Source organism: Ixodes scapularis, unplaced genomic scaffold, assembly GCF_016920785.2.
Source record: "Ixodes scapularis isolate PalLabHiFi unplaced genomic scaffold, ASM1692078v2 PGA_scaffold12__126_contigs__length_90152505, whole genome shotgun sequence".
NCBI lineage: Eukaryota > Metazoa > Arthropoda > Arachnida > Ixodida > Ixodidae > Ixodes > Ixodes scapularis.
In genome coordinates this window covers 7,401,662-7,428,229 of record NW_024609838.1, presented here as the reverse complement: position 1 = coordinate 7,428,229, position 26,568 = coordinate 7,401,662, and the positions used below count along the sequence as shown (strand labels likewise).

The 26,568-nt window shown below is 46.5% G+C and overlaps 1 protein-coding gene across 1 annotated transcript; it reads left to right on the top strand.

Moving 5' to 3' along the window:
* The first annotated feature begins 1,156 nt into the window (after positions 1–1,156).
* Positions 1,157–12,529, top strand: LOC121046368 (putative ferric-chelate reductase 1). The gene is made up of 4 exons (XM_040500516.1): positions 1,157–1,303; positions 2,659–2,853; positions 6,706–6,803; positions 12,379–12,529. Exons 1-4 carry the CDS (start codon positions 1,157–1,159, stop codon positions 12,527–12,529), a joined length of 591 nt encoding a protein of 196 aa, XP_040356450.1.
* Positions 12,530–26,568: the final 14,039 nt, after the last annotated feature.

Below are 26,568 nucleotides of genomic sequence, written 5' to 3'. Positions count from 1 at the left end.
GAGAGCACGCCATGACGTTGCGCTTTTCGCGCTGTTTGATTGGTTCTTCGCCTCATAACATCGGCCGCGCTCGGACCGAAGCTGAAACGAAGTATAGATTAGAGTTGCTAAAAAGCGCCGAGCATTAACTTTATCCAAGGACCTTAGCCATCGGCGCTGTTTTTGCCATCGGCGCCGTATCGCCCGCTTGGCATCTCGGTAGTTTTCTGGAACATTGTGTTTAAAAACCCACAGCCCAGCGTGCGATCTCTACTGCCCAGCACGCGCATGTTCGTCGCTTCTTAAAGCGAGCGAATCACGTGCCTGCCATACGCACGAAACTGAGCTGAAAATGGCATTGACCAGGAGCCCGTGTCGAAGCGTCGCACTGTTTTTCGCATTCGTTGAGTGAACCAAGGACAGCCTTGATAATTTTGCCATAACAACCGTGAATGTAGTGTTTAATTCAACTTGCTCTTAACAACAAAAAAAAAAAAAAAGAAATTGGGGGTTCAAAATTTACGCCTCAAAAGGTTGGAAGGCCACAAATGATACACAGTAATGCGGTAGTGCAGATGACTTACACGGTCAGGAGGACATAATACAGGGATCTAATCGTCACGATAATACTAATGATTAACACGTTAATTATTTTTTTTAATTAGTAAAAACGAACGTGTTTTAGTAACTAGCGGACGGTCGCAAAAAGACACTAACACAGTAAAGTTGAGAAAGATTTGGAGCCCGTGGACAAGCAGTCGAGTGCTGAAGATGCGACGTCCATCCAACAGGCGAAAGTCTGGGCGTGCGACAACGCTAGGGGAAGCCAGACGTTCGCATTAGCAACTTTGACAGCGTTTCGTGAAACGCTGTCAAAGTTGCTGTTCGTTAAACGGAGAAGAGTCGCGAGCCTCTCTTGGCGCCCCCCTCTTGGTGTCTGGACAGGTCGTCGCGTCTCTACACGACCAGGCCAACACCACCTAGGCCTTTCACTCCCAAACGTCATCATTAGTGGGTTCACGTAGCGCCCCAGTGCGTTTCAGAGCGCCTCACAACGCGCGCGACACTAGCACCTGGGGACGCCAAGACGGACGCATCTGCCGCTTGGGGCTGTGTGGGGGATCCACTAAGGATGACATCATGCGCAGGCCTTAGTCTTCTGGTCCCGTGTTCCGGCATGTGGGCCGCCCGGGTCGCCGTTTGCCTGATTACGTTGTCGCCACCGCCTCGCTGGGCCCACCGGAAGGGTGCCCCCGTGACCACCTGCAACGAGATGGAGCCTCGCCACGACAAGGAGGTCATGCACAGCCACCACTACTACCAGGTGGGCAGCCACACAGGGCTCCTGGAACGCCTATGCGACTGCTGTGCTTCGCGTCCTATCCCAGCCATACAGTGTCCCCTGGAATACATGGAGCCGAATGGCGCCAGTTAACGAAAGTGGACGCCATCTTCCCTTTGAGATTTGCGCAAATTTACTTTGAGAAGTTCACCTTTGCCATTATTGTTCCCTCTGTAAACGTTTCGCTCAAGCGAAACATAAGTGGCTTTGGGTCAAAGCCCAAGTGGCTAGTCAACACCACCTTCCTTGGTACCCTCTCGTTCCCGCCACCATACATATATCTAACGAAGTCGAAATCCACGCGAAAAGAAAATACATATATATAAAGAAGAATATATGTCCACGTTGCCAAACAGTTACGCCGACAATGTGAAGCAGTTATCACGGGTCAAATTGTGAAAAATGCTATTGGAAGTCAACTACTGATCTTTGCTCCAGAAGTATCTAGAAATATGAACCACACAGACTACAGCACAAGTTACATACTCCTGAAATGTAAACACACTCAGAACCCACTCGCAGCCATACGTTCAGTGTTTTAGAGCACAACGTAGGACACGGACGTTGACAGGGCCCCTTCTGACCACTACAGGGGTTGCAAAGTTTATAGCGGACTGCACGCCGTGCAGTCCGTGCTACCGAACGCAGGGAATTACTTTCGTTCCTTTCCTAGAGCAATGATTTTTCGACCAAGATTTGCTGATCGATAAGCACTGGGGGTTATAATAAGGATAAACACCGAAGAGACGGTTGAATCGTTATAGTCGAGATCCCATCGACCCAGCCACCCGCCAAAAAGGGGCGTCGAATCGAATAAGCGATAAAAACCGAATATTTGGAGATCTGTGTATGTCCTTTGTCCCTTTTGTTCCCCTTCTCCGGGGATTATTATCGAACAGTCCGTCGGCGTTTTTCGAGAAGCAGTTCGTAATTTGACAGATAGCGAAACCTATGGCCAGCGAACCAATCAGAGCACAGGAGCGGGCAGGTAACAACGTATAAGTTACGAGTGCAGACCCGAACAAAGCTGTCAGAGCTGATTTGCTCCTCCGATTCTCTCGAGTGGGCTGCAGAGCGTTTCCTCTTTGCTAAGTTATGCTGAAACGAAGTATTTTCACTGGCGGCCATAACTGTGCGCTTCACTGGCGAGCGTTCACAAGGTTCCTCTCGCCCTGACAGAACTCTTGTTAACTGCACACGACAAGTTGTTTTGACCCACACCTCGTGTTAAAGTGCTTATAAGTACGCCTTACGAACGCTGTGGTAGACGCGGCATCTGGTGTTTCGCGGAAGAGAGCTACCATGCATGCCATCGCTGAGCGGGCACCTTCCTCCAGATAGTGGTGGACCGGCTGCAGGGCGAGCAGCTCCGGGTCACCCTGATGGCGCTGAACAACCAGACCTCGTTCAGGGGCTTCCTGATCCGAGCCATGCGCGTGCAGGGATCCTCGCTCGCATACCACGGGGGCCGCTTCGAGAAGGACGCCGCATACCCAAACGTCCAGTTCATCGCCTGCGACGGCGTCGAGAACGTACGTCTGCTCCAGCGCCTTTACTCCTTCGGTCGGTCCTGCGTTCTGATGCACAAGGCAGACTTGGGCCCATGTGTTCGTGTGCACAAAGGCAGCGTCATCCAGCTCTGTAGAAGCTCGTTTGAGCCTTGATCGGCTGGAGCCAGCCGGAGCGAAGCGCGTTCGTACGGAAAGCTGGTCAAGAAGCGAAAGCGAGGGTGCCTCGCGATGCCATCGTCGGCCCAACCGCGACTTGCCGGAGACGAGCCTCGTCCACGGCCGTTCGTATGCAAACCAAAGGGACCAAGGGGATTGGCGAGAGATTAGGCACGAACGAGGTAATGAAGGTTAATAGTAATGAGCGGGACAACACACCGAGCTATTAGACACAGCACTGGGTTCGAGACCGCGTTGTTCTCCCGTTAAGTCCTCAGTTTCGGGGCTCTGTTCAATTAACCGTGCGAAAAGCTTACAGTTTGGGAAGAGCACTTGGTCCCTCCGACGAGGTCGGTTCTTGCTTGTTAGATGACAAAGAATTGGATCCTTTTTAAAGGTACCAAAACTCGCTCGGCGTCAAACCGGGCTGTGGCTCTGAAAACTGATTTCGCTCGTCGTGCACCAAGCTTGTACGTAACGCCTTACAAGTTACAAGTAACGCATTATTCGAACCTACTTACTTATTTCGCTAATGAACTAACGACCTAGTTACTTTCTAAGAAAAGGAACGAGTAACACGTGTTAGTTTTGGACCAGCTAACGAGTAACTGTGTTCAGTTACTTCTGGAGGGGATCGTGTACAACCCCCAACTTAGTTTTCACCCCAGCTGGCGCCTGTAATTTGCAGGCTGAGAAAACGCTAGATAGACCACGAAAAGGCGTGCCCTACAGGTACGTCAATACAGCCGCACTTATACCCGTATGAAAGCGTTACGAAGCGAGTATGACTGCACACGCCGCAGAGGGCGACGTTGATTCCGGATGGGAATTCCGCCCTCTTTTGGTTCCGTTCCAGTATGATTATACCCCGTTCACACAATCATAAAGTTCCCCTTTAGCTAAGGTACCTTTATGATCGGCGGAGAATCAGTTCGCGATCCTCCGCGCGTGGTATATGTGCTCGCAACCCAAGAACTCTGGCTGATACGCCGGTTGCAAAGATACTTATGTTAAAGGTACGTTCATGCTGGCTGTGTTTTTGCCAGAGAATAGCCCGGATCATAATTTAGCTGTGGGAGTTCTAACAACAACTGTGCCGTATTCTGACCGCGGTCAACATCTCTCCAATTGGAATATGTCACCACAGGTGAGTATTTTGAAAGTTAGGAGATTTTAGGTAATTAAATCGATATTTACGCGTTTACGCTCCAAATCACTAATGATCCGTTTCATCTGACGTCCGCCTCGAGGACACCATCTCTTTATTTCGAGTCTATTTTACCATTACTTTTTGAAGGTTGGAAACACTGCAAGTCGTTTGTAGTTTTTCTGTCTTTCTTTGGGGGTATCTGGAAAAAGGGGGGGGGGGGGGGGGGTGGCAAATGGCGTGTTTTGAACCTGTCACTCGTTTCTCATCGGTCTGGAGTGGGAGAGCACCTAGAGGTTCTCTGGGCGTTGAACTGTCCTGCCAGGAGGTCAGGCGAGGCGCGCTGGCCGGGTGTGATCGAGTGCCCGTGGGAGGTCCCCTTTCTCCTTCCATCCCGCGACAGCAGCTGTTTCACGAAGCCCCACTCGCTCCACCCACATATGGTACTAACGGCTCTGTTCGCTGCAGTACACACAACGAGAGAATTATCTGCGGGGACAGGTGTCAAGCATGTTACAATCATGTCTGCAGACCGTCTTTTTGAAGGTGAACATTTCGGCAGACGTCTGCCTGGTTGGATTAAACGTTATAAATAAAGGGCAAACGCCAATCAATCCCCAAAAGAAGGTAGGGCCCAACGTTTCGGTGCCGGCTCGGCACCTGCTTCAGGAAAAAGAAGCAAGGTGATTTCATCTCAACTCAGGCACGCATTTTGGGTCAAATTTTAACTTTTTGTGAAAAGAATACATGTTCTTGGGCGATTCATATAATAAAAGAAGACGCAAACGGCGAGTTTGTCGGATGTTTTTGTTCTCAAGTTATCGACCGTTGAAGCGGCCAAGGTGGAAGCTGACGTTCTTCCATCATATCGGGGCCGCCATATTTCACTCCGTCCTTTTTCCCTACTTTTTACGCTACATCAAAACAAATTTTTGGAAACACACTCCAGATATGTTTTTTTTATGCTAATTAAGCGCCTAGGTCATAAGATCCTTCATGTTTTTTTTTTGTTCTTTTTTTTAATTGTCAAACCGCCTCTTTGCAACGATATTTGACGAAGTTCTGCAAGCTGTACTGTCTGACCTAATCATAATACATTTGTGATCTTTACATCACCGTAAAGCTCCAATTAAGCTCTTTCTTTTGAAAATAATTTGAATATTTTGCGTTAAATATGTAATGCGCAACATTTGCCTGAAAAACGTATATTTAAAAAAACTAGCAAGTTTAAAGTCAATTTTCTAAAAAAAAAAAACTTTTATTTTTTTTTTTGTTTTTTATTCACAGTTAGGCAATATAGTAGTCTATAAGGAACTACCAACAAAAATTGTAATATATTGCTTGTACGGCCGTTATTAGAACTCGAATCTCGTGCTATGACCTTTTTGAACGGGACTTCGCACAGACGCTCTGCTGAGCAGAATTTCGGCCTATTAAAAACATATAAAATAGCGCAACAAGCGTCCTTGTTTCTGTTGCGCTATTTTATATGTTTTACTAAGATGAACCAACTAGCCCAACAACGTACCTTACTAGGCCTATGTAAGGTTTTCTATTTATCGCTAGCGATATCTCAATATCCAACCATAAACATTAATGAAATTTGGAGTAGTGCACTTAAGAAAACACCCAGCAGCTTTTTTCTTTCCTTCTGCGGTGAGTGTAGAGCAGTATCTTCGGTGATTGTACAGCAGATAAGATGCTGCTCTACATTCACCGCAGAAGAAAAGAAAGAAGCTGCTTCTCTTTTGAATAGCACCCGCCCCCCCCTCCCCCCCCCCCCCCCCCCCCCCCCCCGGGAAGGAGGTGCTGAGCCGGCACCGACACGTTGCACCGACACCTTCTTCTAGAGATTGGTTGGCGTTTTCCCCTTATTTAGACAGTGTTTTGTGCTAACGATGTAACCGCGGGTTAATTCTTCCGAACGGCTAACCAGGTCGTCGTGGACCCTTGTAGCCGTGCCGTTCCGCACTCCTTTGACCTTTCCCGACCCGTACGGCCACCTATTTGGCTGCAACAAACTACTTCGAGACCGATTAAAACAGAGTCAACGGGAATCGGAAATCATTTCACTATATCCGCTATTTCGTTATAACCGACTTTGGTTATAACGAAGTGGAAAAGGGAATGGGAAATCGTGATCGCTTCGCTGTAGCCACTATTTCGTTATAACCGACTTCGGTTATAACGAAGTGCAAAAGGGAATGGGAAATCGTGATCACTTCGCTGTAGTCGCTATTTCGTTATAACTGACATCGGTTATAACGAAGTGCAAAAGGGAATGGGAAATCGTGATAGCTTCGTTGTAGCCACTATTTCGTTATAACCGACTTCGGTTATAACAAAGTGCAAAAGGGAATGGGAGATCGTGATCGCTTCGCTGTAGCCGCTATTTCGTTATAACCGACTTCGATTATAACGAAGTGCAAAAAGAAATGGGAAATCGTGATCATTTGCTGTAACCGCTATTTTGTTATAACCGACTTCGTTATAAGCGGTCTCGACGGTATAGTGTTTGGCGGAAGCATCGAGGCCTTCCAAAAGACGGAGCCTTGTGTACCGCTTCGCAGAGTGCCGCGACCCACGTGGGCCCTAACGAGAAGCGGCAGATCTCGGTCACCTGGCGTCCGCGAGAGCGCAGCCCCGACATCGTTCGGATCTTCTTCAGGTGAGGAGCCAACCCACGCGCGACAGGCACGCGCCGACCAATTCCTCCGCCCCCTCTGGAAATCGCACTCCTCCACACATGTGCGCAAGAACATTTCGAGTTGCAAGAAGCGAAAGCATGCGGACCAGCTGGTTAGAAAACGTCATCGTGTCCTTTTATATATATATATATATATATATATAACTGGGAAGAAAAAAAACCTTGGTGAAAACAGCAACAACGGACGGTTTACTCTTCGACGTTTCGGCCGGAGTCAGGAAGAATTTTTGCAGAAAAATTGGTTTGCTCTGTATGTTTATAACAGCCTTGATGGAGATACGCCACGACGGGTAATCGGTCTCTTAGCTGTAGATGAGCCAGTGCAGTACAACCGCTAACCTGGGATTTTTAACGTGCATCACGCAGTAGTGATTACACGAATGCGTGCTGGTACGAAACTCATCCAGATCGAAACGGGCGGGGGCGGGGGGGAATCCCACCGCCCCCGCCCGTTTCCTGAAAAAATGCCCCCTAATCGCTGTTGCTATTCGTCTGTTAGCATTTTAATCGATGCCAGAGTACCGGGGTTTTCATTTATTCCTTGTTTAATTGCGTTGAATCGGTAAATTAGGTAGGATTCACGCTGTTCATGTTCGCAATTTGATTTAAATCCAGACATAGAAGCGTCACTGACAATTTATCAAACGAGTGTTTTGGGAGACCGAGATGTTTGGATAGAGGCACTGTCGGAAGATTTATGGAGTGAAATCGGTGATTATTAAAGCGCAGTCTAAATGCCGTTCTAATTGCATTTTGCATTGTACATTCGAATAAGTACACGACATTCGACGAGGCACATATTAAGTGCACTTTGATTTTGATCGAGAACTGCGAGTGCGTGCTGCTGGCCGTGTTTGTGTGCGGCATCTGTTTACAGATCAGACATCCTGGGTGCATGCAAGGCCTACATTCGTTAGGTGGTGGCGATGAATTTATCCGAGAGTTTATTAGCGCGTCTTTGAGGTTACGTGATCGTCTGTGGACTACCCAAGGGGCGGGTGGAAACGCGCGTTTAAGGCGCTCGCTTTGTTCGAGAATGTTATAATGTCGTCTTAAGATATTATTTACATTAGGATGGTTCATGCTATCAGTTAGATATAGATTTGTGCGTTGTGTGTCGCTTTGCGTGGAGCGCGGGCTGATAAGGTCTGCTCGGTTTAGTTGCTTGGCTTTTCCGAGTGCATCGTCGATTATTGAGGAGTTTCAGCGACGGTGTCACCGCCCTGGCGGCCGGTCGCCGAAAGAGAACGAGGGGGATAGGTTCGCTGGGCGGTGGCTTTGTGTATATGTGTTGGCCGCGAACGTAGGCTTATAAACTTCGGCAGCAGGAATATTACGCGGCTCTAGTGTTCCGGTACGAGCAATAGAGCTGACACGATCTGCTACGACCAGCTACGACCACCCGCCGCAGCGATGCAGGCGTCGAAGGAGCGCAACCTGTGTACTACGCAGTCAGCCGCCGTCGCCCGACGCAGATCGTTCGGCATTCAGGGCTTTCCGCCCCGGGTTCTTCGCTTGTACTTGGAACCGAGTATTATTTCCTGTGCTTGTGTATGTGCTCAGTGGCTGGGTATGGACCTCATAGAGCAGTTCTTCAGACTCAACAGCGATTCAAAGTTGACGGCGGAAGGGCTTGCGGCAACGCTTTCGGTTGGTGCACGGCTGCGACGACTACACGGATAAATTTTAAGATTGGTGCTAGCAAGGTGGGCCATAGTCGCTTTATGTTGACACGATTTTGAGTGTAAGTACTCCGTGCAAAGGCGAATCTATCGCGTTTCTAATCCACCTCTGTTTTTGTTGTTTTTAGCACGCACGACCGACTGCTAAGCAAATGCTTCTGTACCGATCACGGAGTGAATGTCTTTGGCCTTACATTGCGGAACGCCCAATAAAAAGTCATATTCGTTCAGCGAGAAAACTTCCCTTTCGAGTGACCTTCTGATTGATAATTTCTCCCGTACTTAAGTGCTTTAATCAACACGATCGATTAAGTTTGCTTCCCTAGTTAGGACATTTTTGTGCTACATGCGGCACGAATGCTTGGCACGATGTTTGCCACTGGTGGTATTGTGAATTGGTTTACTTCCAAAGCTAACAGTGTGACAGGTGGGACCATTCAATTTGCTAAAAATGTGATGATATGGGAATTTCGTTGCATAACTAGCGTTTTACGTTTAAGATTGATAAGAAACATGCTGATGTGCTGATGCATGCCTACAGCATAAACTTTGCAGATCCAGAATAGATGTGCTATAGGCTACAGCCTCAAGATTTTTAATGGACCAAATTGGTGATTACACGGCAATAAATGTTGTGGTGAAAAACTGCCCATTGACTCGGTGAGTTGTTGTTGGCAAATTAGATAATGGCACACCTTTTTTCTGACCATCTGGCTTCAAGGGGCATTGCATCTAGATGTGCTCAAATATCTTTATTTCAGGATTCAGTGGACCCCTCTGCATCATTACAGTAAGGCAGTGTCAAGCCACAACAAACAGCAGTGAATATACGATGCATAATAACAGGCACCAGTGTCCAGGCGTATAGTCCGCAGTAGTCAGTTTGAGCCTAAAAATGTTTGTTTTGTTTAGATAGTTTGCATTTGTTGTATAATCCGCAGGGCCCGATTTCCGCGCCCAGTGCATAGTCCGCCAAGCTGGTGCGTTGTGTCTTCGTGCTTTTTTTCCTGGGTGGCATTTTCTTCAGAAGTTCTTCGGTGAACGCTATTGAGCCTGAAGAACTGCTTTTGAGGCCCATATCTAGCCACGGAGCACACATAAGCACAGAAAATAACACTCGGTGCCAAGTACAAACGAAGCACCTGGGCGGAAAGCTGTGAATGCCAAACGAGCTGCGTCGGGTGACGGCGACTGACTGCGTTGCGCCCCTTCGACGCCTGCATCGCTGCGGTGGGTGGTCGTAGCTAGTCGTAGCGAGATGATCTTCACTTCAAGCAAGAAATCTTGTTATACCATAGTCAAGATATGTGTGCAAGTGTTCGACGACGTGGGCTCTCTCACGTTGGTGCAGTTGTCATCAAGAAAGGTGCATATCAACAATGTTGCGTGTTTGAGGCAGAAACTATAGCGCATACCTATCTAAACCTAAATTTATCGGTCTGCGGCTACAAACATTTTCGTTGACGTTGCTTAGATGATGTAACCATTCAGGCCTCGCATTAAATGGTGTTGCGACTCTTCGGTTGTGTATGAAAACCTATTTTTGCCCTAATAAAAGACATTTCCAAAAGGACATGTGTCTTCTGCTGATACATATCTTCCAATTTACAATGCAGAGGCAAACAGAAAATCAACTGCATACATCTACCACTTAGCATAAGCACCTTTGGCATTCATTCTTGAGCACACTCAAATATCAGCTTAGTTTGGTCTTGTTTTAGAAGCTTTGCCCTGTTCTGTAAAAAGAAAACAGTTAAAAAAGCTTTACCTTCGTTCTCCTTCTTGCATTTAATACAGACTTGTTTGTCAGCAGATATCACCGTGGCACATACAACTCGAATGACCGATGAGACTATTGCTATTACAATAAAGCTTTCCACAAGAGCCGAAACGAGGCTTGTAGGGGTGCAAAAGCACATAGAAATGAGATTGGCACTTCCGGGGATTGTTTACATTACGCGTAAAAACAGGACGACAGGCGACCAGCTGATCGCAAGATAACACCAAGGATACCGATGTTTCGATACGCAGGATAAAGACCTCAATCGTCCCTTATATGCTGCAGTTGTCATACTTTCTATCCAACCGCTTTTTTGCTCAATTAACTAGAACAACCGAAGAGGTCGCGACACCTTTTAATGCGAGGCCTGAATGGTTACATCATCTAAGCAACGTCAACGAAAATGTTTGTAGCCGCAGACCGATAAGTTTAGTATTAGATAAAGTACGCGTCATAGTTTCAACGCGCGAACATTGTTGATATGTACCTTTCTTTGGACCCGCGTACATTCGGTTCAACTTGATGACAGCTGCACCAGAAGTGAGAGCTCACGTCGAACACTTGCACACATATCTTGACTCTGGCAAGATTTCTTGCCTTCAACTGGCTTGAAGACTTCATCTGTAGCATCACGGTAGGTCTTGGTTGAAACGATGATCGTCTCGCACACGGCAACAAACAGAGAACTACACGCTTTGTTTTATTTATACGCTACCGGTCTACGGGCGTCGCAAATCTATCCCCCTCTTGTCCGCCATGTTGGATCGATCGGAGCGCCCCCTATATTCGCTGAAACTCCTCAATACGGGGTGGATACTTTTGTTTCTCGAGCACTGACTGTTTTGGCTGCTCGCATCAAAATCTGTCTCTTTGGAACAAAGCACCGACTTTAAATTTTGGCTGCTCGCATCAAAAGCTGTCTCTTTGGAACAAATTCGTTTGAAACGTTGAGTTTGGCTATAGAGAATGCTGTTCTTGCAATGGTGTGGGTGGTCGCTTTGATAATGCAGGTATTGCTGTCGATCTGTTGGCTAACGGTACAGGCTCACGGCGAGTTTTCCTTCGTCTATTTTAACGTTGACATCTAAGAAGTTTATTTCGGTTTAAAAGTACGAATGTGCAAAGCGGATGTTCGGATGAGCAATGTTGTATCGACCTATGAAGTCCACCAGCTCCTCCTCAGTGTGTGACCAGATATTAAATATTTTATCTATAAACCTTTTGTATATTAGCGGCTTTACCGGACATTCAGAAAGGAACTGCGATTCTAATTTTCCCATGAATACGTTGGCATAGTTCGGGACCATTTTGGTGCCCATCGCGGTTCCGCTAACCTGCCTAAAGTATTCATTGTTAAATTCGAACGTGTTGAGGTCTAAGACAAGCCTCGCTAAAGTAGCGACGACGTGTTCGACTGGGTCATCCGGTTGTTTGTGGAGTTCGTACATGTCAATTAAAGAAATTATTCCATCATCGTGTGGGATATTCGTATACAGCGATGACCCACCGAGTGTAACCAGATATATGATTCTTTTGGTATGCATAAATTCGATATTTCCCTTAAGAAGTGAATTGTGTCTTTAATGTACGAATCAAGACTTGTAGGTATATGTTCAATTAAACTGTCTACATATCCTGATATAGGTTCGGTTACTGTACCTATTCCAGATATGATTGGGCGCCCTGGGTTACCAGGTTTGTGAATGTTAGGGAGCATGTAGGAGCGGCCCGGGGAAGGCTGTACTGGTTTCATTATTTTTATGTTCTTTAGCGGTCATTCTGCACTCGTCTAGGAGATCCTTAAAAACCGAGGTCACAATCTGAGTGTCATACACCGTAGGGTCATCTGCGAGAGGTTCATAAAACTTTGAGTCATTTAGTTGGCGGTATCCTTCTCGGATGTATTCAGAAGTGCTAAGAATCACAATTGCTCCTCTTTTATCGGCTGGTTTTATCGTTATGTCTGTCCTATTGCTCAGGCTTTTTAAGCTAGCCCTTTCGGATAACCTCACTAAATCCGAAAGGTCCAGCGAGCGCGGATTCCGGACTCCAAGACTGTGTCCTTGCTCTGCAGGGCAACAGTTGTGCAGAACTACGCCACCTTCTGGATGAAGCTGGACACGGAACGCATTCTCATAGGTGCCGCTACTCCCACTGGAGGGCGCCACGCGACGGTGGCGCTTTCTTTCGCTACCTTTCTCCTGAGCATCGACTCTTCCGGCTAAATTAAAAGAAAAAAAAAGTGATAGGGCGGCGATGCGCGCATATTTGATGTGGCATCGCTCCGATGGTGAAGCCGCACTCGATAGCATAGCAATGTACAGCGAAATAGCCAGTGTATTAAATCAAATTAAATACGTTCTGAAATAAATGTGAATCCGATCCCTAACCATTAGTGGCAGGTATACGGCAGTGCAACAAGTAAAAACTAAATTAAAAGCAATAAAAAAAAATTCCAGGTTACGTTTTACAAGAATGGTTTGGTTTAAAACAAAACACCAATTTATAGCCTGGGTGAATAAAATAATCCTTATTTTTTTATTATCAACCGTCGTTTTCTTTATATTATTCCGAATATCCGCCATAACATTTGATTTACCTAAATATTCATTTTCACATTCTATTCTTTTCTTAAAACTAGAAATCTGAAACTTTTAACAAGTAGTTCCATAATAAAAAAAAATCCCGAAACTGGAATTCACTTTCACCGCAAAAAAAAAACAACAAAAAAACCCTAAAAAGAAAATAATCTTTTTTTTTTAAGAGTTTGGTATAGACACGCGAGTCGAGAAATTAATTTTACGCGGAAACAAACTTTTTTAGAGCAATATTGACGGTGCGAGGTGCGATTTAGTTGGTAGTCACCTCCTTTCCGCTTGGTTTCTCTCTCGGCATTTCGGGCGCGTGGAGGAGAGGTGGATCGGCTTGGCCATCACGATGAGGTGGACAGAGCGTATGACCATCTTGTTGAGATGGAAAGAGTGCATGACCATTCCGTGACGTCATGGACTTTGCCGTGCAGAATTTCAAATAAATCTCGCGCCGTCAATATAGCTTTAAAAACAATTTCGCTTCAAATTCATTTCTCGACATGCGTGTCCCAACCAGACAGTTTAAATTTTTATTTCAGATGATTTTTAAAAGGGACTCATGACGTATAAGAGCACAACTACCCAGAACACAATTTGCGGCTCGAAATTCGGTTTCTTTCCACCCGAAAACCGCCAATCGAGATCTGGCCGGTTTGAGTCGAACTCGCTCTCTTCTCCGTGGTCACGTGCAGTTTACAATGGTTTAGACACAACCACCAAAGAAAATCAAAGTCGCGGGGGGTCATCGAAAGCACACAGTCAATATTAAATATGGAAAAAGAACATGATACCCATTTCTTGTGGCTTCTAAAAAAACTTCAAATACGATGATTAAAAAAAAAACAAAAAAAAGTTGCACAGCCACGTGACGTTCAGTACCGTTCTCCTGCTCTATATTCCACCCCCCCCCCCCCCCCCCCCCCCCTCCGGTCCAGTTTCAATTTGAAGCAGTTGCGTTTTTCTTTTTAGAGCGCAGCTCTTAGGGGCCCGTTTCCGGCTTGAGCGGCGTCGCCGTCGCCGTCGCCGTCGCCGTCGCCGTCGGCGTCGCCGTCGGCGTAACCGCGCGGTGCATCATGGGAAATGTCCCATAATGCACCGCGCGAGCCCCCCACCGGGGTCACGTGACCTCGTGGGGGGTCACGTGTCCCCCCGAGGTCACGTGACTCCCCTGAGGTCACGTGACCCCCTCCTCAAGGTCACGTGACCCCCTCCTCGAGGTCACGTGACCCCCCGAGGTCACGTGACCCCCGCCGATGTCGCGTGACCCCCCGATGACGTCATCGTCACTGATGACGTCACCGGCATCCACATCGTCATCGTCATCATCACTGATGACGTCACCAGCATCCAGATCGTCATCGTCATCATCACTGATGACGTCACCGGCATCCACATCGTCATCATCACTGATGACGTCACCGGCATCCGCATCGTCATCGTCATCATTACTGATGACGTCACCGGCATCCACATCGTCATCGTCATCATCACTGATGACGTCACCGGCATCCCCATCGTCATCGTCATCATCACTGATGACGTCACCGGCATCCACATCGTCATCGTCATCATCACTGATGACGTCACCGGCATCCACATCGTCATCGTCATCATCACTGATGACGTCACCGGCATCCGCATCGTCATCGTCATCATCACTGATGACGTCACCGGCATCCCCATCGTCATCGTCATCATCACTGATGTCACCGGCATCCACATCGTCATCATCACTGATGACGTCACCGGCATCCACATTGTCATCGTCATCATCACTGATGACGTCACCGGCATCCACATCGTCATCGTCATCATCACTGACGACGTCACCGGCATCCGCATCGTCATCGTCATCATCACTGATGACGTCACTAATGACGTCATCGGTACCCGCATCGTCATCGTCACGGATGACGTCATCAGTGACGTCAGTGATGACATCATCGGCATTGGGGGTCACGTGACCCCCCCCTGGTTAGTTTACCCCCCCCCCCCGTGCCCTTCCCTCCTCCTCCTCAAGAGCTGCGCTCTAATTCGGCGTTACAGGGAGTTGTAAGCGGCTTTTTTTTTACTTTATTCAAAATATACGTGACGCTGTAGCAGAATATTGATTGGGTAGTCTTCCGACACCATAATAAATCGCCTCACAAAAAATTTAAAAAAAAAATTGTTGTGGGGGCAGTGTTTCTTTAACAAGTAGTTGATGGTTTTCCGTTCTTAATTCAGTTTTCACCTATCATTCAATTAAATTCTGGGCGTTTCCACTTTTTTTCCCTATCGATCTACCGGGTTAGCGTCGGCAATTCTGCATTCTCAGGACAATCGAGTATTCGGTCCTTGGCGTCTCCTAAGAATGTACATCCAAATGAGGCGTACAAATTGTTCGTTCCTCAGGCTGGCTATAGTCTTTCACGCTGAGAGTCCTGTCCGCTCTCCGAGAAGAGCGTCGATAAACTCTGCAAGCACGCCGTTTGCAGAGTGCCAACATCCAGGCATATATTCAGTTTAGGCATGTATGCGCCGAGAAAGAAGAGACCAGAACGCGCAGGACGGCACAACGCCCAGCTGTGATGGGAACGATTAGTGAGCAGGCCTAAAGCTAAGTGCCTAACTTCCGCGTTTTAACGCGCTCGACCAGCGCAGTGGAGGCGAGGGCAGCTATATCTTTGGGTCTACCCACTAATCGTTCCAATCAGAGATCGGCGTTCTGACGTCCACTCTCGCCTCCTCTCCCTCACTTTATCGGCGCATTGTCCCTCTTTTCTGGCGTGTCGACTCGATATATATCGAGTCGACGCGGCTGTAAATCGATATATATCGAGTCGACGCGGCGGAAATAACGCGGCTGTCGTGCCTAGGCGAAGGCGCAAAGTTACCGAAACAACACGACCGAACATGAAATCGCTTCGAGTGCTGTCAGTAGATTCCAACTGCCAACAGTACTCGGATGTTGTGCAATACACGGCTTGCATCGACGTCTCGTCAGCCACCATTGCTCCGTACCATGTTCTTGCGCCCGTACCTTTTGCAGCATACATTTGGCATCATCGAACCTGTTTTAGTGCGAAAGCATTAACTGGGCCCATGGAGCGAACCGGCATCAGCTTTGAAACCACGCCAAATGTTGGTCAAACGGCACCTGAAATCTCCTTCCTTAAGCGAAGACGATTTCTAATGGATTATGCTCCCACTGGCTGGCGCGCGTCATCAAGAAACGAGACTCCCATTGGCTCTCGTGCGTCGTAATTAAAAAAAGGAAGAAAAAAAAAAGATCGAGGTACACATAAGCACTTCTTATGAGTTGTGAATGCGAAAGCATGTACATCATTCTTGCTCTACGCGTGTTGGTGCGCTGACTGGCACTCACTTGGCTGGGTGGATGGATGATGGATGAATGAATCCGGCTGAGCCCTTTGGATCGGGCGGTAGCTTACGCCACCTAGCCATTTTGTTTTACCATTTAAGCTTCGAATGTTTAAATGTGAAATCTATATTCACTCCGCGCTGCAAAGAAAGTGAGGCTATAAAACTCCCTTGCCATCAGTTAATAAGAAAATACCTAGTGTTCTCTCGCTTTCCGGCACCATTCACTTAATCTTTGCTTGGTAATCTCTACTGTCTTGAAATCCTCTCTCCCTTCGCTGTCTCTAAAACCCAATCTATGTTGTCTTCGGTAGGCATAGGGTGAAGCCCTTTACAGTAGAGTATCAAGTGCTCAGCCGTCTCGTCTTCCTCTCCACAAGCAGTGCACACTGCATCCATTTCCTGGTACTTCACTCTGTATGTTCTGGTTCGCACAACACCCGTCCTCGCCTCAAACAACAATGGGCTTCCCCTAGAATTGTCATAAATGCTTTCTTTGGCAATAACTGTTTTGTTTAATCTATAGCTTTCCAGAGCCGTCTTTGTCTGCATTCACTCTCACCACCGATATCTTTCTGTAACCTTAACTTTCTTCTTAACTGAGACCTGCTCTTCCGTATCTCCACTATAGCCCAAAAACTTTCCTCTTGATTTCCTAGTGCGCTGTCTCCACTTTGTGTCTACACTCCTCATGTATAAATAGCTGAAAACCTTTCGTGCCCATTGCTCCCCATCCATTTGCCTCAACCGATCCTCAAATTCTATCTTGCTCACCGCTTCCCTGCTCTCAAATGACGCCCATCCCATGTCTCCTTGTACTCCCTGGTTTGGCGTTTTGCAATGTGCCCCCAAAGCCAGTCTACCTACTGTTTTATTTCTAGTCTCGCACGCACTTCGGATTTCATGCATAGCACTGCGTTTCCAAAAGTTAAGCCAGGCACCCATGACCCCTTTCCAAATTTCTCTCACCACCTCATACCTGTTGTAATTCCAAAGTGCTCTATTTTTCATTACAGCTGCATTTCTGTTGCCCTTACCTATTATATACTTTTCATGCTCCTTGAGATATGCTGCACCATCACATATCCATACTCCTAGATACTTGTATTTACCAGCTCTCTCAACTGTAATATTCTGTATCTTGAGCCTCTCAACTTCATCATCGTTAAAAATCATGACATGATTTTTCACCACTGAATGCTAAACCTAATTCCTCTCCTTCCCTACCACAGATGCTCATTAATTCCTGCAACTCCGTCCTGTTGCTAGCCATTACAGTGATGTGACTGGTCCGAGTCATTTTGGAGCAGCTCTTGGAGCAGCCAACAGTCAATTTTGGAGCAGCAAAAATCATTTTTATACCATCATTCTTATTCGTACCAATGCAGACATTTTGAAGATTAATGTGTCGGTGCGTCCAACTAAAAGGCAGTGCCTACATTGCCTTCTCACTTACGTGCAACCCTTATTTCGCATCAGTTGCACAGCAGGAGTGAGTCCCTCAAACAACAACAACAAAAAAAAAAAAAAACTAGCGTTTAGTTGCGTGGAGAAGCACGAGACACGCTAAAAAGGTAAGTGAAGAACAGCACAAACTGGCTGTGAATGGTTATTTTAGGTATTGAATCTCACTGAAATAATAGAATAATATAGAGCCCATAAATTAATGGTTCCTTCGAGTTCTTAAGGTTGTAACAAAACATCAATTTTCAATTCAGATAAAAAACGAAGCTCTTGTCATTCGATTATGATCGTCAATTACATTTTATGTGTAGAACTTCATAACAAAAACGGCATGTGAACAAAACTTTCAGAACAATCCTGCCGAACACCTTAAGGTTGTTCCCGAGCTTCCATCCACTGTTCCTGCCAATTTAGTTCTAACTTAATCACATTGATGTAAAAATGAGAGCTAAACAAATCAGTTGCCATAAATAAATCAATAAACATGCGCGCATATAAATTTTCTTGCGCTACCTAAGTATCCTCGCTAAATCTCGATATGGAAAAAGCTACCGCCAGGATATCATAGTCTATCATACATACGAGCCAAAGTTGTATTCAGAAATTGTGCCGCGTCTCGCTCTGGAGGATTGCTTTCCCCTTAGCACGGTGGTGCGCTGCGGCGAAGCAAGACACGCAAAATCGCAATGCTTACATTGAGGTTTTTGCTTTTCTGCAGTACACCAGTGTGCGAGGAGAAGCGCACTCGACCAGACTAACTAATCCTCCAGCAAAACAGACGACGAACATGAGAATTATTGCGAAACTTACCAGTACTGTCAGCCTTTCATACGAAATGCGATTGAATAGTACTTTATTTCAGACAATAGCCAAAAGCTCTGAGAATTTGCATAAGCACGTCGTAACGGCCCGGCCGAGCAGCGAGGCCTGAGCTATAATATTTTTTGTATCATTAAAAGTGCAACGTTGAGCCAAAAATAAAATTGGCGCAACGTTGGCGCAAATTTCTCACATTTTGGTAAAATGTAGCAGGATGTAGCAGGGTAAGCACTTTGGCGCAGTTTGGAGCAAATGGCGCAGCAATCACATCCCTGCATTAGTATGACATCATCCGCATACATCAATCCCGGTAAGGATTGCTGAATTTTTTGGTCTAGCTTACTGTACGAAAGGTCGAATCCAAGCCCACTCTTTCTCTAGTCTATCCTTCAATCCTCTCGGATACAACAGAAACAGCAAATGCGATAACGGGCACCCCTGCAAGTGCCTAAGGCCTCGTCTTATCTCTATTTTCCCTGTCGCCTTCCCTTCCCATGTTATAATCACCTTATTACCTTTGTAAATGTTCCTTAATATTGCTGTTAGTCCTTCATCTAGGTTTAAGCTCTCCATTATGTCCCACAGGTTTCCCCTGTTCACATTGTCATAGGCACTCTTGATATCCAGAAATGCCAGCCACAGCTGTCTGTTTTCTTTTTGCACTATGTCTATACACTGTGTTAGAGAAAATATATTGTCCTCCAACCTTCTTTGTTTCCGAAACCCGTTCTGTAACTCGCCCAGTATGCCCTCGCAATCTACCCATTCCTCCAGTCTGTTCTTTATAATCTGCATTACCAACCTGTAAATAACCGGTGTCACGGTTATGGGACGATAATTCCTAATATCAGACATATCTCCCTTTCCCTTATATATCATACTCATCCTACTAAGCCTCCATTCATCTGGAATATTTCCTTTTGTTATCATGGTACTCACTACCTCCCTTAGTTTTGCCTTAGATTTAGGACCCAAATTCTTCACCAGCTTGATAGGGATACCATCTGTGCCTGTCGACGTGCCACTAGGGACTCTTCGTTCCGCCTTTTCCCATTCTCTTTGTCCAAAATCCGCGATGTCACAAACTGGACTGCTACTTCCTTCGGTTCTCCTATCTTCCACATGCACCCGTTCCTGAAATTTCTCCTCCATCACTGCTCCTAAATATCGTATCGCATCATCTCCCTCTAATTGATCTCCCTGATGCGAGGGTATGAACCTCTGTCTAGCTTGCGTCATTTCAACGAGCGAGTTCAAGTGCTCCCGAAACTTCTTGGCTGCGTTTGTATCGCAGCCAAGCTGTGTTTCTTCGCAGCCTTACGGCGCTGCGTGTCCGGCGAATGGGAGCCTGGTCGACGCGCGCTAGCCGATGTGATCGAAGCGGTGAAGGTGCCGTGGCCATACCGGCGAATGGAAGCTGGCTTGACTAGAAGGATTTAAGAGCCGTTTGGCGTGGTTTCAAAGCTGATGACGTCGGCTCGCTCCATGAGACAGTTAATGCTTTCCGAATGAAAAAGAAAAAGAAAAGGCTACCGAAGAAGTATTCTCCATGGCGGCACACCGCCAGCAAAATGAGGGAGCGGTGGCGGCAGAGCCAGAGCAGCCAGAGCCCGTCCGGGCAGAGTCCAGAGCGGTCGCTTAGCCAAGCTTGGCGCGGGCACTTCACGAAAGCGCGCGCTTGGCCGTACGCCGGCGAAACGTGGCCGTCTACGCCACTACACTCTAAGAAAAAATGGAGGAAAAAAGTAGCAACGGCGCGTCTTCCTCCCTTCTACCGACGCGCCCCCAAGCGGAGACGAGAAAAGGGGAGGAACGAAACGTTTTTCTCCTTCTCCAGGCAGACGAGAGAAAGCTTTCGCCCTCCCGACTCACCTTCTTTCGGTTTCGTTTTTCGAGCAGGTTGCGCAGGTTGTTTAATATATAGCTGTGGAGTTGATTGAGCTTCAGCGGCAGCGAAGGCCGCCTGTAATTCCGTCTTCTAGTCTAAACGTGCAGAACATTTCGGTTGCATTGACGTTTTTATCACTAATTTTATCAAACGAGCAAACGAAGCCGCTAGAAACAGCGAAGTTCCGAAGCAGTGCCAGCAGCGCTACGTACACTGGGTAGGATGGCCGTCTCCGGGTTGCGGGACTCACGCGGCACGGAACGACGGAACTGCAGTAGTGAAACCACGCGGAACTGTGTCGATGTTCTCGACGTTATGGAAACCGCAGGAACTGCGTCCAAGACAGGCAGGTTTTGCTGCCGGCTGCCTGGGTGCCTTCCGGGCTGAGTTCGGTTCTGTTTTCCGATGCCGAGTGCAACCGACTTTCAACGTGGTTCTGTATTTGTGCGTGTTAGCAACATAGATGCAACATCGTGATGGCAGTGTTGTGGGTTGTGAACAGAAGACTGGAATTATCGCCGATGTGACCGTGTGTTCGCGTATCAGTGGTGTAACAAGAATATGAGATCGTAAACTGTTGGTCATTGATGCCGCTGGTCGGGCCGTGATCGGAGGGGGCGGAATGTCGCAGGTTGACATTCCGCTTTACATTAAAAAGATTAATACCACTTGAGGGATTACGTGCAATCGATCAACGTGCGGATAGTCATGTTGGAACGCTGGTCTGAACAGTAGAAGCTCCTATCGTACAGTGGCCAATGTGACTGTCGGAATTGTTTCGTCCCCGAGAGCGATTGCGCTCTGGGGCAAGGACTGAACAGTACGAAATCGTGACGGAAAGTACGTATATTTACAGTATGGAATTTCGGCATTAAAACACAATAGTAGGTAAAATCGAAAAAAAAAGCTACCCTTTATTTTGCTGTTTAAATATACTACGGTATATTTAAACAGCCCTCCGTGGCGCGCTGGGATGAGCGCTAGAAGTTTTCGGGCTTGCCACGGCGTAGCTCCGTACACTTAACACCTGCCGCAAGTCGCGGCTTTGACTGCATTCAAGTTGATCGAAAAGCGATTTCTCAGCCCGTGAAGCATCACTTCCAGCTGAGTGAATATCCGCTCTACAGAGATTAATTCAAGACGGCAATTGCAGCTTTGCGCGAACAGCACAAATAGAAATACAGGCTACGACGTGCCGTGTGGGGAAACAAACTCATGGCTTCGAACCGCATTGGAGCGGCTTGATTTATTGGCTTTCAAATAATTACGGCATGATCGAGCGTTTACTTTTTAATAAGAGATTCATCCCCTGAGTCATTCAAACTACTCTCAGAGGTATGACATTGTTGGGAAAAAATCTACATGCTGGGAATATTTTTTATTGCTTAGGGAGTCACCGAAAAGTTCCGAACGTTCAAAACGACCAGTATAAAAGACGGGAACGCAGAGCACGGGTGTAGTGTACGGGTCAGTGTGGTGTTCCGTTGTATTGATATTTGTGTGTGCCATGTGTGTGCTCAATGTATGTTCACCTGATGCTTGTAATGAGTGTAATGTGTGTATAGTTGAGGATCCCCAAGCGCAGTAGGCGCAGTGGGCGCAGTAGTGGCCTGAAAGAAGCAAATTATTTTTTGTAGAGCATGAATTGGGCGGTACCTAGCGCCACCTAGCTAGCTACTTGCAATTACTCTGCTTGACCCCGCCATCTGGTGGCTAGCGATTTAACATTCTTTCACGCTACGCGATCAGTGTTGCCAGGTCTACTGATTTATCAGTAGATCTACTGATTTCGTTCCGGGTCTACTGAGTCACTGAAAAACAAGAAAATCTACTGACTTTTTTTTTAGTAAACATATTAAAAATTTATTATATGGCCCCTTCAGTTCCCAGTGCCGCCCATCAAAGGAAACTCATAATGTCCCAGAATTAAAAACGAAGCACTGGCTAGATGGCCCAGAAGCCCGTCCTATTCGAGTGACGTAGTCGTATATTCATCTATCTATCCACCCAGAGCAGGTTCGGCAGGTTCGACGGTGACATCCGGGCCAGAGCCATATATGGAGAGAGTTTGGCTAGTCTATGATCTCGCCGTAACGTCCCTCTCCCAAGTGAGCCAATCAGCCCGCGGCGCAGAGCGAGAGGTGTTTGCGCATGCGCCTGAACTCTCGGCTGCTCCTATACAATCTACTAGAATAGCTTCGAGTTGAGCGGAGAGAGCCGCAATTTTCATTCATTCGTTCGGCGGAATGCATGGGATCGACATCCAAATTTCAGTTATTTTCCTTTATTTGGCAGGCTGTGGCAAGAAAATGATATAATCCTATTCCTCGGTGGCTTAAAAAGCTAACGAATGAAGTTTCGCCACGTTTGAACGCAAACTTTGGGTCAGGCGAAAAAGAAATAAGCCCGTAGCAGACAACGCGTAGCCTCAACAGTGCTCCGGACCAACAGCGTTGCTTCAAAAACCTTCCACAGCCCAGTAAGGAAAGATAACAGCGTGCAGAGGACTTCCATTGGACATGTTCGCGCGCACTTGCCGGAGCGTCTTGTTTCGGTTTTGTTTCAATAATAGCGACAGGTGAACGTCGCACTGTCGCCTTCATCTGTGATCCCAAAAGTGCCTCAGTCTCGATTCTAAAGAATAATCCTCGAAACAGTCAATAATGAATAAACAAAAACATTTATGGTGTCATTGTAATTTGTCCTTCATATAAAGTTACTTGAGAACTGGTCTTGTTTTTTTCTTTCATTTTTATTTGTGTTTATTACCATGTTATTTGTTACTCTATACTATTTCTTTGAAGTGTGTATTAATGGAGATAGCAAAACATGGCAAAACACATATTTCGTGGAATCTACTGATTTTTGTGCAAATCTACTGACTTTTTGGGGATCAATCTGCTGACTTTTTTTTTCTCCATCTGGCAACACTGTACGCGATAGACAGCGGCTTCGAGTTTGTTCTTTCGAAAGCGGCTTTTGGTTTCGCGGATTGAGTTTGCCCTTCTCCGTGATGTGCGGTTGACGAAGGAATTGTGACTCGAGGAACAGCAAAGGTAAGACGCAAAGTGCGCGAAGTAACTGGGTATTGGTTGTCTCCGTTTAACATCGCGGTGCTGTCGACGAGAAGACTGAGTAACTGCTTTCGAAACCCAAGTTTCTGTACCTGTGGGGGGAATCTGGCTTCGGAAATAAACACAATCCGTGGAAAGCTCGTGTTACGCTTTTATTCGCTGCTCCTCTCGTCCCGTACAAGAAACGCAGCGTCCTCGTCAAGCCTTATTGGGCTCGATTTGCTCGATTCGGGGCCGCCATATTGAGATGCAAGCGACGGAGGAACTTTGCTCCCGTGCTTCAGGGACGAAAGTTTCTCCCTTTCTAAAGGAACATAGGTTACAAGACCGTTCCTCCCCTAAGGGAGAACTATCCATACCCTTTTTTGTAAGAGTGTACGCCGCAGACGAACTAAGGGAATGGAAGAACGACATTCATGCTTTCGCATTCACAACTCATAAGAAGTGCCTGCAGGTGTCCTCGGACTTCTGCACAAGGCTTACCAAGAAGAACAAATTCTATTTTGCGGAATGTATGCTGCAGAAGGTAAGGGCCCAGGAGCATGGTACGGAGCAACGGCGGCTGCTACGGTGCCATATGACGTCACATGCAAGGCATGTATGTCAAACCCGTTTATAACGAACAGCAGGAAACGCTACGATAAGTTCGATATAGCAAAAAAAAACATTTACAACGAACTTTCACGTTGAGTTCGTTGTAAGGCGAGAGCTTCTCTTTCTCATCTCGAATTCACTTCCGCCTTAAGACAAAAACACCAGTTTTGGGTAAAGTACATCTAAAAGGTACTTCAAGTAAAGTACAAAGTAAATGAGACGTGATGTACCTTAAATAAAGTAGTAAGTACAATGGGTGCAAAGTACTTGAAGTAAAGTACTATATATAAATACAATGCAGTTTGAAAGTAAAGTACAAATATTTTAATACAATCTTTCATGGTGTCCTTTAACTCGACTGGTGTGCATTGCCCAGGGGTAATTAGGGTGCATGACCTATCTTCAAAAACAGCAGCGGATATTTGATAAAGTCAAGTGGCCACACAGTAGTTATTTCCCAAAACTGAGCCAAATTCAGAAGTCCCTCTTCTGAATTTGGTGCCGCTTGCACTGGATTTTTGCACCCAAGACTGTTAAATATATACTAGGAAAGAGGATGACGTCAGTGAGTGTGCAAGCGAGATGGTGATAATTAATCATTATTCGATACCTGAGATTGAGGTGTGAAGAAATTGAGGAACTTTCTAGTCGAAGGGAAAGACAAAAGATAATGTCTCAAAACATTGTGATGTTCTCCTCTGTCGTCTTTTTCTTCGACTTAAAAGTTTAATTGTTCCGCGCCACAGTCTGAGGTGCTAGATTGTGATTGATTTTGCCCTCATAATATTTTAAACCTCCTCACTTGCGCTGAACGACCGAGAAGTAGCGAGTTCAAAATGCCACGGGAAAGCCGCCCCCAGAACAGGCGGAGCGATGCGTCGTCTGCTCACGTCTCTGCTGAGAGTAGAATATGCCTCCCAGTATTTCTTTGGAGTTGACAAAGAACCATTTCGTGATACAAATTTGAAAAAAAAAAAAAATTTGGGGAATGTACTTTGCAGTCGGGAATTGTACTTCCCTCGGAAAGTACCACAAAAAAGTACTTTAAGTGTACTTCAAGTAAAGTACAAGTTTCCTAAATGTACTTGAAGTAGTACTTTAAGTACAATGTACTTAAAGGTACTTCCCAACACTGCAAAACGCTAATTTCTTTTTTTTTTTTTTGTATGCGGGTTTTTTTTTTTTTTTTTTTTCTGGGGGGGGGGGGGGGGGGTGGCAAACGTTTAGGGATGAAGATTTTTTTTTTTTAGCTTTTCCCTTTTCTGAATCTTCCCGTCGCTCAATTTTGTGCTCAACTTGAGCTATTGATTTTTCTTTCTTTCCTACTTCTTTTTTGGGGGGAAGGGATAGGCTAGAAGAGGATTGTTTGCGCGTTTTTGGAAGCCTTCCCGGAGGAAAAAGTTCGATATAGCGAATGTGTTGTTCCTTATAAAACATACTTTTTCCATGCATTTCTATTCACATTTTCCGCAAGTTCGATATCGACAATAATTCGCTGTACGTGGGTTCGTTCTAGACGGGTTTCACTACTAGACCGTCGCCTGTTCCGCGGGGTTTGTGCCTTTGAATGCGCTTCTTACCTTACACTTTTGCGCCGCGGAGAAGCGGCACCCGTGGAACATACTTTGCAACCACGCGTGTCTCGCTTCGGCGCGAATATGGAGTTTTAGAATAGGGGGCGGCCAACCCTTGGGGGCCCCCGAGCAGCTTAGGTGGCCCAAGTTATTCTCTATTATCGGATATGTCCTCTCAGAACTCAGCCGCGTGTTTAGGGGAGGAAGCCTTCCAGAGCGGGATGGTACACGCCTGCACGTCTGCTAGTTGGGGAAAAGGATTGTTCAATGCTCATATGGAACAACACACAACTCTAGTTTGCAGCAAAAATCAAAACAGCGGCCAATAATACTCCAATGTCCTATCTATCAATTTGCGTGACCTTTCTCTTTTTCTCTCCCTCTCTCTCTTCAAATTGCATATTCAAGGATATCTGGGTGTAGCGAGGGGTTTTCTAAAAAAAACCCTAGTTAACCGATTAAAAATAAAACGATATTTGGGTGCAGCGAGGGGTTTTCTAAAGAGTCCTGAAGATATAGCTGGGCTATATCTTCAGGTTTGTGTGGAATCCCTCGTTTTTATGCAAAGAATCCCAGTGCCGTGAGCCGGAAAAATCGACGCCTGCACATAGATAGCAGGGACTCTTAGCAAACCGCTACCGTGTTCCGCACTACCGGTCTGCTAAAGTCCCCATTGATGGACGAAGAGCGTGTTGGAGCGGGTCAAGATTGAAAGAGTAAACATGCCAGTCAAGCACAAAACAACCTCATCTTTCAACCAGCAACGGAGATATAAGTCCATAGGCGAGCAGCAAGAAAATAAACGATTTAGCCGCGCTTGGGAAATCGGTATGCCTTCCCCTTCGACTTCAAAGTTCCCTCATTTTTCCCTCGCCACGGACTCGGGTTATAGACATC